This window comes from Populus nigra, chromosome 12 (assembly GCF_951802175.1).
Source record: "Populus nigra chromosome 12, ddPopNigr1.1, whole genome shotgun sequence".
Classification (NCBI taxonomy): domain Eukaryota; kingdom Viridiplantae; phylum Streptophyta; class Magnoliopsida; order Malpighiales; family Salicaceae; genus Populus; species Populus nigra.
In genome coordinates, this window is record NC_084863.1 from 12,852,044 (window position 1) to 12,867,174 (window position 15,131).

General features: G+C 34.4%; 1 protein-coding gene across 1 annotated transcript; it reads right to left on the reverse strand.

Moving 5' to 3' along the window:
• Positions 1-2,247: 2,247 nt before the first annotated feature.
• On the reverse strand, positions 2,248-12,091 carry LOC133668885 (exocyst complex component SEC6-like). The gene is made up of 25 exons (XM_062088884.1): positions 11,775-12,091; positions 11,652-11,690; positions 11,469-11,557; positions 11,266-11,356; positions 10,967-11,056; positions 10,745-10,824; positions 10,175-10,267; positions 9,176-9,202; positions 8,584-8,691; positions 8,281-8,419; positions 8,151-8,195; positions 7,597-7,652; positions 6,884-6,992; positions 6,502-6,642; positions 6,210-6,389; positions 5,737-5,820; positions 5,552-5,638; positions 5,297-5,341; positions 4,997-5,075; positions 4,263-4,332; positions 3,614-3,701; positions 3,401-3,490; positions 3,144-3,260; positions 2,825-2,887; positions 2,248-2,622 (listed from the first exon to the last, which is right to left on the reverse strand). The coding sequence occupies exons 1-25, from the start codon at positions 11,901-11,903 to the stop codon at positions 2,491-2,493; spliced, it is 2,271 nt and encodes a 756-aa protein (XP_061944868.1). The 5' UTR covers positions 11,904-12,091; the 3' UTR covers positions 2,248-2,490.
• Positions 12,092-15,131: the final 3,040 nt, after the last annotated feature.

Below are 15,131 nucleotides of genomic sequence, written 5' to 3' on the forward strand. Positions count from 1 at the left end.
TTTAATCGGGTTAGATTTGTCTTCTTTAACCTAGATATGTTTTTCAAGTAACATTGAGACTCCAAACAATCACCATCAAACTTTTTTCATTGTATGAAACCTGTGAACACCAAGAATAACCATTTTGATGGCTGAAAATGACGTGAATAATGACCTTTTCTCTTAATGCCATAATCCAACAATCTCTCTCTCTCTCTCTCTCTCTCTTTTAAAACAGAAACTAGAAAATATTAAAAATAAATATTTATACCAAGATTGAATTGCAAAAAAGGTTAAGGGACTAAGTTGGTTAGGGACTGAATTGGTATAATTTGGAAAGTAGGAGAAATAAAATGAACTTTTCACAAGAATTTTGAACCCATCACCTATTTTCTGTGCCTTTACCACATTGGTCATCTTTTTTCAATCTTGTCTTTGATCAATAAATTTGAATTAATCACCATTTAATTTGACTCTAAAAGGATGTAATCACTCAAAAAATAAGTTTGTGAAAAATTAGAAAAAAATTTAACAATAAATCCACAACGAAATGTAAGAGTGTAATGTAATTGTCCCACATGTTTTAGTGTTTTATATAATAATAATAATAATAATCACTTTTAACTAATACTTGTGGGGTTAAATATTGTGTTTAATAACCCTTATGGGTAACTCAACTGGTCAGATCTTGGGTTTGCTTTCTAATGATCATAAGTTCGAGTCCCCTCAGAGTTATTAGAGGTTTACATGGTTGTTAACTTTAAAATCTATAAAATTAGTTAAAATGCACATAAACTAACTCGGATATCTATATTAATAAAAATAAATAAATAAATAAATAAATATTGTATCGACCGAGAGCCTTCCACACATGCCAGTAAATTCAGTTGTTCATATATAGGGTTCAATTTCAAGTTTCCTTCAGTCGAAGGTGAAAATAAGCTAGTTTCCAAGACCAGAAAGCTGCCGCATTTTTTTTTATAAAAAAATTATCAAGTAGCAGAATATCTGCGGTCTCCTTTAACTATCACAACTAATCTTTTATAATTCACAATTAGTCTACTCTTCTAATAAATTGCTTCAGATGACAAGAAAAAAAAATCATTAAACCTTAGGTTTTAGGTTTTAAGTCAATTGACTTCTTTAAAAAATGACATGTATCTACATTTAATCTAGCTACATATAAATGGATGGAATGAAGGGGATGCTAGAGAGTTTGATTATTATTATTTTTTAAAGTATTTTTTATTTAAAAATAAATTAAAATAATATTTTTAAAATTTATTTTTGATATTAACACATCAAATCAATTTGAAAATATAAAATAATAATTTTAAACAAAAAAAATATTGAATTTTAACAAATCTGCCTCACAAACAAGAGCGAATTCTAATAAGATATCCTTAAAGGGGTGGCTTTCTTGAGAAAACTAAGTTAGAGCTGCCTTAGTTTCAACAATGGCATAGCGTTCCTCTGTAGAAATTAGAAAAAGAATGAAAAGAACACATGCTCACATGTTGAAATCCTATACCTTTCATTCTCAACTTTCAAGAGGATTTCAAGAGGGCTATATATTATCTTTTTGGAAAGGAGGCAGTTGATTATTAGGAAAAAAAAACTTAAATTTGTGGATGGAAAGAATAACTAGTGGACTGGCAAAAACTTTGCAAGACAGAAGCAATAACAGTAGACTCATCATCTTGTGTTGTACCTAGCTATGTCTTCCATGCCAAGTTCTTTCAATGCCCACTACAAGAGATGGATGATAGATCATATGCTATATATAGCAGCTTCCTCAGCAGTGTCAAACGTGCCTAGCCAATTTTTATTTTTTAAGACCTGTTTGGGATGGGAGTTGTGATAAATATTATGTTTTAAAATATTTTTTTATCTAAAAAAACATTAAAATAACATTTTTTAAAATTTATTTTTAAAATCAGCACATCAAAACAATATGAAAACAATTCTGAATCTTTGCATCGTAGCTTCACTATGGTCTTCTCATACTCCAAGGTATTTACTTGATTGCCTAGAGCTTCTTCTGGGGATTCTGTAAGGCAATGGAGGGAAATTTTCCATTATTGTTGATATTATTAGAATTTAAGCTGGCTATGGTGGGAGGAGGGAAAAGAAAGGGGTAAAAATACCATATGATTACGGTAATAGGCTGGCAGTACAAGAAAACAAAGACAACAAAGTTCTTGTTTTGACTGATTTTTTTCGTGGGAATTACTGTCGTTTGGCTAGCAACATTTGATAGCAGCTAAATATTAGAACTTTTTACTCTTTCTTTTCGTCAAAAACAGTGACTTGAGATCACGAACACTTTAGAGTTATTGCTATCTATAAGTATATAATTACAAAGAAAAGAATAGGTTGGCTTTATATATATATATAAGAGAAGAAAATAGAAGCTCAAAATTTACCATCAATAAAATGAATACATCAGGTCATCGCAATGGACGATTAACTTCACAGCACTTGTTTTTTGCCCCCACATCGGCACTGAAATTAAGTGAGCTTTCGCCAGAGAGATCCTTTGGAAGCTGCAAAGCACTTCAACTTTGGAAAGAGAAAACCAGCCTTCGCGGGGTTTCCATCAACAAGTGAATTCTCATAAATCTCTTTGCACTCTTGTACAACCTGTGAAAGGAATAACATGAAAATAAGCTTTATCATTATTATTATTATTATTATTATTATTATTTTGTTTAGTCCTAACATGGTATATGATGCAAGTGGAGATATTCCAATGTTAAAATGGAGAAATATAAGAAATATTTGAGGTTTGTTGTCGTTAAGTGTGTCTGTTATGCATTGGATCCATATCAAGGGTTGCGCGCACCTCTTTTGCATCCTTTCTTGGTATGCCTTCTCGCAGTCCAACAAGCTTTTCAACCACTTCGGGCTGCAATTCGTAAGCACGATACAATCAGATACTAGGTTAATCACAAAATTTTGTTAGGCGCAAATTTATACTGCATTGTTTTTTTCCCGCCCATGGCTTTGCAAGAAATCACTGAAGTCTGACCCGTTATTTTATCCTAGCCTATCATAAAACTGACAACTGGTGATCCACTTGTGCACAGCAGGACCCAGTATACGAAGAATAATTATCGGACCAATATAATCACTCAAAAGAAGAAATATTAAGCAACATTTACCGGGCAGTCAGGTTGATGTTCAAGAATATTCATATAGATGAGCGTGAAGGTATCCAAACTCTCTCCTGAAGCGAGTTCTTTCAAATCACTCAGTATCCTGACTCTACTTTCTACTTTCTGAAACAAAGGTCAGTTGATCAATATTAATAAAGAACAAAAAGATGATAGAAAATGTTGGTAATCTCAACAGAAACTGCTTGCGAATATAGTAAGCATAGAATAATCCAGGCAAGTTTCTACATGAAGCAGCTACTTACAGACACACTAATATACTCCCTGAAGAAGTCCATAATAACCTCTTCATCTAGCCTCATCCGTTCTATCGTCTCTTCCTTGATGTAGTTTTTCTACAACAATCACAACACATTACAAATGAACATTATGCTAAAATAGAAAGACACTGGGAGAGAGTACATGCAGGAGTATCTTCCAAGAAAATAAAAGGTTCAACTTTATATTTGAAATAAAACCTGAGTCAGAAGGTGATCCACGTAAACCACCACTGTCTCCTCAAGACAAGCTTCAACAAATCTCCTAAATGATCTTTCTTCAATATACCTAAGGTAAGAAAAATAAAACAAATAAGAGCAGCCTTTCTTGTCTAAACTATAGATTCAAGATCAATAAAGCTATCTGCATGTGTGGTTGCCAGTAGTTAAAATAATTTACACACCCAAATCCATGTTTTAAATTTCGAGATGACAACTTCCAGATAAGAGGAAAACCTAAGCAAACTATTTTAATCATATGGGTTTATCTAATCTGTTAGTGCAAAGCCCCTCAAGATTTTCCAGTATCTCACGGACAAGAGGTAGTTTCTTGATAGCACACCATGTTATTTAAAACCTTGTGATATTCCTCTAGCACTTCCCCTTCCATTAGCAGGCTGAAACCCAGCTTCTAAACCCAGGATGCATGCCTGATTCAATTTGCCACACACACCATGGATCACAATTAAGTGGCCTTGGCTATAAGAGTTGGGACTTTCCCTCACAAAAATCATAAACCTGAACTTTTCCCTTGGAAATGCAAAGAACATGCAACAAGCAAATGGAGTGTATTATTTACGTTCAGCTGCAATACAGCAGTAGAAGAAAGGTGACAAACGAGCAAGCTTACATCTTCACATCTGCAAAATAATCACCAAATGTTGCAACTAGGTACTCGGTGACCTGTCCTTCAGACCACTCTGAAATATGAGGTAAACACTTAGAGGCAATATTAGATGGGCCAAATGCATTAAGAAAATTTGTTGAGTTAATATCTTTCAACATTTCTGGACAATATTCTATAAAATCAACGTAAGTTCTTTTAGTTGTTAAACTTGAAAAATTTCATTAATATTTTTCAAGATCATCCATCAGGGATACATGCTCCTTTTGCATTGTATTCCCAGGGTAGGATCATGCCCTTTCTGACCTCTGCCAATTACTCATTTAAGCACTGCATGGTGTAGAACCACCACAACATAAAAGAGAGACACTCTCTATCTTGAAGAAAACTCAATTTATTTTATTAAAAAATTCAACCTCAGAACTGAATGCCTGCATGTAGTGTTTATTTATAGGCACCCAAACAAATAGAATGGGCAAGCCCTGATGAAAGTAGGAAACATAAGGAAACTAAAATATTAGAATTAAATTAAAACCTTTTCCTTCTAAAATAAGTAGTCCTAGAAAAGCTATTGTGCAGTCCCACATCACTGTAATTAGATATTGTGATTGTATTGGGCTGTTAACATGTGCTTAAATTTTGTCAGCTTGGTTCTCATTATTTAACACAGATAGCATTAATGACATATCAAGTTGTTAAGTTAACAGTATAGAGTATGATAAATCTGAACATTGCTTTACCTTTATGATAAAGCTTGACAATTAACTCCTGCACTCCAGGATCTTCAAATATAACCCTAACAGTTAGATGCACAGCTTCCTACCATCAAAGGGAAAATTGAGCATCAGCTTAATCATCATCTCATAAAAAGAATGTCCATAAAAATGATAAAGTATGCTAAGCAAGGCCACTGGCTACAACAACACAAACATCAGGATTGTGGAAGAAAATAGCATTTGCAGTGACCAAGCTCCATGCTATTCTTCCACAACAAAAGAGGCAGAGAGAAAGGAGGAACCACTGTCATTATTTGTTTATACCTTCGCAACCTCTAGGAAGCCTTTGCAAGTATCTTCAAAATTAACCTGCAAAAGTGACAAGGATAATAAATTTCATAACATGAGAAAGAAGAAGAAGAAGAAAAGCTAAGCTACATATTTAATTTCAACTATGCAATTAGAATAGTTGTTTTCAAGCATATTATATAGTAATGCAACTGAAAATCTTGGCATAGATACCTATAAGAAAACACATGGATGAAGCAGAAGCAAATAAAAAGTAATCATATAAATAACCTGTTCAGCATAGTTTTGTGGTAGTGCTTCTATGGTGCTGTTACTCAACTCCATTGCAAGGTCATAGCATCGCAGATTGTTATTTATCTGTTCATAGCAAAAACAAGTGGCAAACAAAAATGTAACTTATCTCTCGACCATGAAAAAATACTTGCATAAAACACACAGAAAAAAAATCCACAAACCATTGCACATAAAGGTTCCAAACCAATTTCTGAAGCAGGTTCCTGAAACCTCTTCCTTTCAGAAGCTTGAAAATCTATCATCACCTATAAAACACAAGTAACAGAAATTTTAATGGTGGATACAGAAAACAACATCAAGCACATGGCCAGAAAGTAAGAGGGAGGGCAGACTTATGCATAACTAGTATGAAGCATAAATACAAACTCAAGTGCAGGCGCAGCTAGATGCCACTGCACAAATTCACAATAAAAACAGTCATCCCTATGGTGCCAGAAGTCCTATTATCAAGGCATAGAAGCAAGACTCAAGTGGGACACTGCTGAAAACGATTAAGTGAACTGGATTGTTCCACGTATTACCATATTCTTCAAGATACTGTCAAACTCTCTTCCAATTTTTAAACGAGCTCAGGAATCAATTCCAAGTGACAAAAAATGAAGCTATTATTTCTACAGAATTTATCTACACTTGCCTGAATTATAGCCAAAGAAATCCTGTATAGCATGACATCTGTGCTATTATCCCTAACAATCTGAACTTGCTCCCCAAGGATCCTAAACAGATCAACAGCAGCTGGTGTATATAGCTTTCCATCATCTGTTTTCTTTGGTGGCTGTACCTTGTCAGCTTCTAGGATATTTAAGTACCATTTCTAAAAAATATGAGCAAATGCATCAGATGAGTAATAGAAAAGGTCAAAGCTGAATAATACACATATTCCATACAAAATAGCACAGTAGAGCTATGGGATCTTATATCATTACCCTTGTTGTAGCTTGCATTCTCTCCACATATGAATTCATGAGGGGATCCATGGCGCCACTCTCAGAACAGACTTGAGCAAGAGACTCATCAACGCCAAGTCCAACCAGATTATCTTGATATTCAACCACCCAACCGGTTACCTGGTTGTAAACAATCAAAATTAAACCACTTAATCTACATGAAAGAAATCATCTAATATTACCCTAGGGTGAAAACAAATGAGATCTCGGTAAAAGAAAATCGACTTCCTTTTCTCATAAAAGAAAATTGTACATAAAGTCAGAAAGTACCATACAAAGGGACAATGCGTCACCCTCCAATATGGTGCTCTTATATGTATGAAATGAGATGTTTCAAACACATTATTGATCAGGTGAATACCTTTAAAATCTCTATATTTGATAACTCATTTGCCCTGTCACTCAACAATCTGAGCATCTGAATAAACCTCTCAGTATAGAGGTTTACCATGAGTTGGAATATTTCATATCTGCAAACATCAAAGATCAACTTAATATCCCAAAGTTCTTAGACCACATTACAAATATTTCAAGAAGATGTTGCTCTGCTCCAGAAAAAGGTTTCTGGGGAAAAAATAGCAGAATGTGTTCATGCAACTAAAGTTTTTCACAGTCCAAGGCAAAGCAGTTTCTTAGACGTGCTAATGTCGATCAAGAAAATATACAAATTACTGATGAAGTGTTTGATCTAAGTGCATCATACTCTCCAACAAAGACATAAGTTCCTATTTAGGCTATCCAATTGAAACAGAAGCTGACTCAAAGGACCATATTACAACCACTAGGAAACTTATAAAGCAACCCACAATTTCACATCTATCTGTTACTAATAACTAGAAAAAATGGATACTTCATTAAGGGTGACTATTAGAGCATAACATACAGACGAAATAGCACCAAGCATACTGAGGCTTCCATATAGAACCATTGCATTGTGCAGCACAAAGATATCGTGCAAAAGTTGAGATTGATGAATAAAAAATGAGAGCAACTTTGATCCTCAAATCAAACGACTGAATTCTGCATAGGTCCAGATAAAATAACAAAAGGAAGCAGGTTTAGCACAGGCCTTACCTTGGGGGAAAACATGGGGCTACATAGTCATAAATATCACCAAGCTCTTCACCAATCTAAATGTCAAAAAAATATAAATTATTGATCAATATGATGCGGTATCAACAGCTATGGATAGATTATAAACTAAAATTCACTTACAAGCACAGTAATGCCAAAAGCAGCCACAAAAGCACTTTAAAGAAAAAATATAGTAATAAAACAATATGGCAGACATGAAATCAAAAAATGCAAGCGACTCTATCTATTTTCTCTTTCAAATGCTGCTACTCCCAGCATAATGGTGAAAACATGCACAAGCAGAAGAATAGAGGCAATCATACACACAGACAAAATGCTGCGTGGGGGACAAAAAAACAATCCTTTTTCTGGTTCAGATTTTCTTAAAATTTCATAATAGTAGCTTTATTATATCTCATGGCTTTTTATTCAAGACCTTTGTGTATCAAATGAAAATCATTTAAATTAAATAAAAAACAGAGTATAAAATTTTCCAATCTCAAGGAACAGGGAAAATTAAATAGTTGCGAATTGGAGATATCACTTGTACATACTGTTCGAGCTTCTTCTAAGGCAGCTTTGAGGTCTTCAATTACAAGCTGATGAACAAATACCATTATCAATCATTTACAGCATCAGAAGTGAATTTTATATCAAGTGAAACATTATTCAAAAGAAGCACACCTCTGTTAGTAGCTTGTTGAACCGTCCTTCAACTGACTTTCTTATATGCTCATAGCATTTATCCTTAAACCCTTTTCCCTGAATCTTCAACTTCTGTTGCGTAAGGTTTATGGAAGAAACTGCTGCGGTGGTGGATTTTCTGCGGTTCACAAGTAAACTTTCTGTTAGTGATGTTCACTTTGTGGAACAAAGGTGAATGCAGCATGAAATACAAATGGATAACATAAATACAAAATCATTGGTCGAAAAAGTAATTCAGAGTTTAAACAAAATATAAACACAAACAGATGAGACTCAAGTTACTTGGAAGATCTGCGAGGATTTGCAACAGTTGCCATTGCACCACCTCCCTCAGCCTCAGCTGCCTCCTCAGCAACTTGTTCATCAAGAATTTCTTGCATTTCGACAACCCTAGAAAAAGGAAAAGGGGATACAGTAGCCTTTCAAATATATACTGAATAAAGACAAACAAGCATGTCATAAATTTTCAACATACTGGATATGAAGTTTCACATTTCATTATTTCACCATCATTTGTTGAATCAAAAGCCATATCAAACCATTTGGAAGAGAAACAAGCAACTAATGTATTCACAGCATGCTCTCCCTCTTCATCATGCTAGTAACGGTTGACTAAACCAAATGGACTCATATCACAGCAAGGATTCTGTTACAAACAAAATGGTTATAAAAGAATGCTATCTCTAGTTACCAGATCTCCTATCATCATCTTACATGATACAAAACCTCATAGTTATTGGAACCTTCAGTGAGTAACTAATGTTTTGCCACTAATAGATGACAACTACTTTAAGAACATGAAAGAGAGGACATTTTGATATGCAGCAGCCTAAGTACAAAAGAGAGAAGCCTGAAAGACTTGTCAGAAACATACCTTAAAGCACGAACCAGTGTTTGTGGGCTGTGAAAGTAGAAAGAAAAGGCACAATTAATAGAGTTTAGCATTGGAGAAGAACCACAAGGTCAATAAAACATATATTGTGTTCTACAGCAAAGAGTAATAGAACTAATAAATGAAGAGTAATAGAACTAATAAATGAAAAGAATTATATGGGCAATTTATTTATTATACAGAAGATCTACATCCATTAAATCCTCAATAACAATCATTCGGCTTTGTATTTCCAGGATACCACAAGGATCAGGAATCAAGCAAAATAGTCTCAACCCCAGTCGCTCTGTTCTCTCTCATACATGTGTTTGTCTAATCAACAAAGATTTTCACATTTGTTAATGAGCAAGCAATACGGCATTTACTCATGTACCATTAGGATCAACTACTTAATGCTAGGTATCATAATTTTAGTTCTTTGAGATTGCTTTTTGAGGCTGAAAGCCTACAAGTAGATACTGTGGTATTATCAGCAGAATGGGTTCCATTTGCTATTGTTAAGATTTTTAATTTTGGTTCTCTGGAGGTTTTTGGTGGCAAATTCTCTACCCCCACCCCAAATCCCAGATTGAAGTGAGATCTCTCACTCGACTAAGGGGAGTGGGTTTAGTTAACATGTTTGAACCAGATGAGCAAAAGGCTTTTATCAAGGAATGTGGCATTCTCTAAAAAAAAAATAGCTTACTTCAAACAAACCTCAATGCTCCTAGTTGATTGCTGGGGGTGGTGTTTCTATTGAGAGAAAAGGTGGGTTAAGGTTTCTTTTGCAAAATGATGATCAGAAGGCACGCTAATTATTATCACCACCCATAAAACATTTACACCACTGTTTTGATTGATTTCTCAGATTAAATAAACAGTTTGTTCAGGTAGGATGGCTGAGAGAACATCAGTAAGTCCTTGTCAAATGTGGCTCCAAGAACTAGACAAACTTTTCATGTACTCACTATCAAAAACTTCAAGAGAAAATAAGGGGTGTACCTCTCTTTAGAAAGTTTAAAGAAGTTGGAAACGTGTCCCCATAAAGTCTTCTCAAAGGTTTCCCATGTCCGATCTACGTCTTCGAAATATTCTCTGATCATTGCACATAAAAAGAAATCAATTCATTGAACCTCAAACTATAAAAAGCACACACAAACCAAGAGAGAAAAGAAATATATCAATTATAAAGGTTCTGCTGCGTCAACATTACCACCAAGTGAGACAGAGCTTCATGGTTGAGCCAAAGTCAAAGTGTCAAACATTAGAATTTTTATTTCAGGAAAAAGTGATTGGAAAAGAGTTATAACAGAGAGGTGGGTCATGAGGTTGTCATCAAATTACAATCTCTTATGTATAATTCAAAGGCTGGCATCACAAGGGGTTAAACATTTTTCTTTGAAGTACAAATATTTATAACTACTTGTAGTTTTTATCAGCTACATGCTACAACGTCAAACAAATGTAAAGGAACTCATAGCCAAGCCAAAACTTAGGTGCTATTTATTTTCTCTTTAATAGTAGTAATTTGTTGTGCTTCATCAAAATTAACTTGAAGAGGAAGATACGGACCTTAATCTTCCAACCTCCTCTTTGTGAGATGCAGCAGCTGCTAATGCAAACCTTCGCTTCCCATCAAGTGCAGTTAATCTCTACGACAAATTAACAACAAAAAGTTATCAACCAAGTTATAACTACACATTCATGATATATATATATATATATATATATATATATATATATATATATATATATTCAACTTACAACTCAACAAGATAAAGAACTCAGCTCTACCTCATAAGTATTAACAATTTCTCTATCATCACTCAACGAATCCTGTGCCTCTGCTGCTTCAACAGATATTGACATCATACCCTCAACATCCTATATAGAATCAAGAGGTAAGCCAAAAAGTAACCGTGGAGCAAATAATAAAATCAGCATACTCATATTAGCTGAAGCTTCAGGCATCAGAACATACAGCTTATAAGAGCTCAAATATCATATCAACTCAAGATAACACACTCTCATTTGTCACACTAATCACAAGCAATGACTTCGCAAAATCTAAGAGGTGAAAAGATGGCACCGACCTTCAAGGTAGTATTTAGATTATTCCTTGCATTGCTAAGTAGCTTTATCTGATCATGATTCTCAATCAAAGTTTGACATTCTTGACATAACCTGACACAAAATTAAATCAATTATTATAACTATTAAATCAAACCATAGAAAAAATTAAAAAGAATGCACAAGCATTTGTAATTAATTAATTTTTTTTAAAATAAGAGCATACTTTTCAATAGAAATGAAGTTCTCTCGTAGCTGATTTATCGTCTTATGCGACAAGGACAGAGATTCCAATCCAGATTGTGCTTGTTCCACCTGCACTTTCACATTATCAAAATTATTTAAAATTTAAAAACAAAACAAAATAAAATCAACAAGCAATAATTAATTAAATCTATAAAAAGTGTACCTGCTCTGCTACCATTGTACTAAGTTGCGCGTCATTAGCCTAAAAAACCAAAAAATAATAGCAATTTAATTGAATTGAGATCCATAAAAAAATTGAGAGAAAAAAGGAGTGAATTGAAGTTACTTGTTGGCGGGTAATGTAATCGGCTTTGATAGAAACAATGGATTGCAAGAGCTCTGGAAGCGGTAACAGCTTCGCCACCTCACGCACGGCGGTTTCTTTCGCTTCGATGCCCAGATCCTCCGCCATCATTTTGGATTTCTATAATACAGATTTACACGCAAAGTAACGGAAATTTGGCTTAGGAATTGAATTCTTTTGTTACTTTCAGACGGAGAGGACGGAGACCGAAGAAAATTGGATTTGACATTGCGGGAAGTGAACGACACGTATTTTGACATTTCATATGTGGACGACTCACGACTTGTCGCTGGGTGAGAGCCGCGTTCTTTTTAAATTTTCTTTGAGCATCTAGCCATTGTTTCGTTACTATCAAATAGAATATAACATAGGTTTCATACTCGACTTCACCGGCGGGTTGATTCGGTGAAAAGTAATATAATTTGAAATTAGAATTGGGTTAGGTTGAAAAAAATAAAAAAATGGGTTGATTTGATGGGTTGACTTGATGATCCGGTCAAAAACTCGGCTAATTCGACGGATTGACTCGGTAACTCAGTTAAAAAATCGGTTGCAACCCATTGATTTTTGTTTTTGTTTTACTAAAACAATGTCTTTTTGATTTAAAAAAAAGAATTGACTCGGACGACCCGGTCAAAACCCAGAACCCAGGCCTTGGACCGGGCCAAGTCTAAAAACTATGGAATAGTCTGTTTATTATTTTTGGGTTTTAAAATATTTTTAAAAAATTATTATTATTTATTTTTTTATATTATTTTGATGTGTTAATATTAAAAATAAATATATATATTATTTCAATATATTTCCAAACAAAAAATATTTTAAAAAATAATTGTTACCGTAATACTAAATGGGCTATAAAAACATAAGTGATGAAGATAATAAAATAATAATATGTTTTTTTAATGAGATACATATAAAAAATATAAAATAAGTTTGTTTTTAAAATAATTTTAGAGTGAATTTTGTAATTTTTATTTGGAAGTACATGAGAATATATCTCAATATACAATATTTATTATTTTATGTTTATAAAAATAACTTTGTAATCAATTCTCAATTTCAAAATTATTCAACTAAAATACACAAGAAAAAAATAATTATAATCATAATTTTAAAATTTAACTCGGGAGTTATTCTGATACAAGACCTGAGCCACAATTCAATAGGGTAAATTTAGGGAACTCGAGTTAAATAATAAAGATAGTTATTATTATATTTTTAAAACTTAGAACGTGTTTGGTAGTGTGGTTGCAGGTGCTTTTCAAATAACTTTTCATGCCAAAATGCATGCCAACGATGTTTTTTTATTTTTTAAAAATCATTTTTGACATCAGCACATCAAAACGATCCAAAACGTACAAACTATATTAAATTTTAGCAAAAAAAAAATTTTCAAATTTTTTGGGAATGCAGCGGTAGCCGCGTTTCCAAACGGGACCTTAATTCAGGAGTCGAATTGAAACAAGACTCAAGTTACTGTTTAGGAGAGTGAACTCAGGTAAATATAAGAGTAAAATCTATTATTATTATAATTTTAAGATTCGATTTGAGGCCAACTCAGAACTGAGTCAAGAATTAACAGAATCAATCTAAAAAATTATAAAAGTTGTTATGATGCTAGTTTTAAAATCTAACTATCACTGGTAATAAAAATAATAATTATTATTAAACAAAATTCTTACCCTCTTTAATACTCTCAGGAGGTGTGTGTGTGTGTGTGTTTTTTTTATGGATAATCAACGATCGATACGCCATCTATAAGTTTATGTAGAGAGCATGCATGGGTGTGGATACTACTTTGCAACCAGCGGCAAATGAGACAATGAGAAGGAAGCAGGATACGCAGCCAAAACAAAGGGTTAATTAGAAGATGTGCCAGCCAACGGCGAGGCAGCACTGACGAAAGCCGTCGAGCCAGCACTGACGAAAGCCGTCGAGCGGGTTCTTTACTGGAGCTTGTGGCACCATATTTATACCTACGGTGCTGCTGTAGGTAGGTATTGAGTCAGTGCCCAGATAAAATTTTGGATTGTGAAAGTGTACTGAGATGAGTTCTTTCTTTGTTATTTTACGTGCATGAAACGATTGAACTGCCCCGATAGCACTATAAGAACAAACGGCTAGTTCATGCAGGAGTCTTTTGACTATCATGAACTTGTCTATGCAAAACTCTTCATCTTGCAAGCAGATTCACTCATGTTTCCAAAAAGATTCAATGCTCAACATAGCAATACAAGACTACTGTTACCCAACTCATAATTAATCTTATACAGGATACATTAAAACATATCAAATGTCTGTAATCAAATAGACATCCCTCGTTTTTTACGTCTGTTTTTCTTGGATGTCTCAGAAGATTAAGCATTCTTGATATTCCACTACTGATTTGAGATAGAGAGAGGGAAAAAAGGGTAGAATGCTGATATAACCCTATGAAAGGTTCCAAAAGACTAAAATATAAATAAATACATGCTTGTCCCTCAATTTATACGGAAAAACTCCCCTAGCTTAGTTCACGCAGAAGTTTCCCCTTCCCGACCTCATTCGCTAGATTGACGTAATTCAGGTCGCACAAAGTCAGCATCTGGTGGCACTGAAATGTCGACTGCTGGTCTCAACTGGGAACAGACTTGAATAGCACCATGCATGCACTGGATCAGATAGAAAGTTGCTGCTGATGGGCGTACCATTGTCTACCGCTATCAATGCCTGCTGGGTGAGGATATAGTCAAAGCGAAGAGCCCATTTCATTGATCCCAATCTTGCAGTGGTTGAGCTGTTGGCGACCGTAAAAGAAACTCCACGGGCATGGATAAATGGATTCAAGGAATCCACAGACTCGATCACACTTTCGTTAATGATCTCAGAGTATGAGTGCCCCTTCTTCCTCAAGATTTCAATGTGGAATATAAAGAAGGATGCATTAGACATACACATAAAAGATTGAAACACCATTTCCTAGAAACCTCTTTCCTGTTCCAAAGGACCAAACTCCATTAAACTTTCACAGAATAAACTATTTGCTGGTTCGTTAATTCCCAACTTCCAAAATGGAATAGACTTGGCTCCATGTCCGACCTTTATTAAATAGAAGCATAGTTCCAATTAAGGTAAGCATTTTTATATTCCCATTTACCCATCAAGGGAGACTCATACCTGGGCCATCATCAATGCCACTTAGACACCAGCAGTAAAAGGATACAATGGACCCAAATTCCCTGCTGGTCGGGTAGATCGAACTCACTCACCAACCTTCCACATCCGTGTCTGATCAATTTCACCCATTGGAAAAGCTGGTAGACCATCTTTTTCCTGTAAAATGAACAAGCAAAGAAA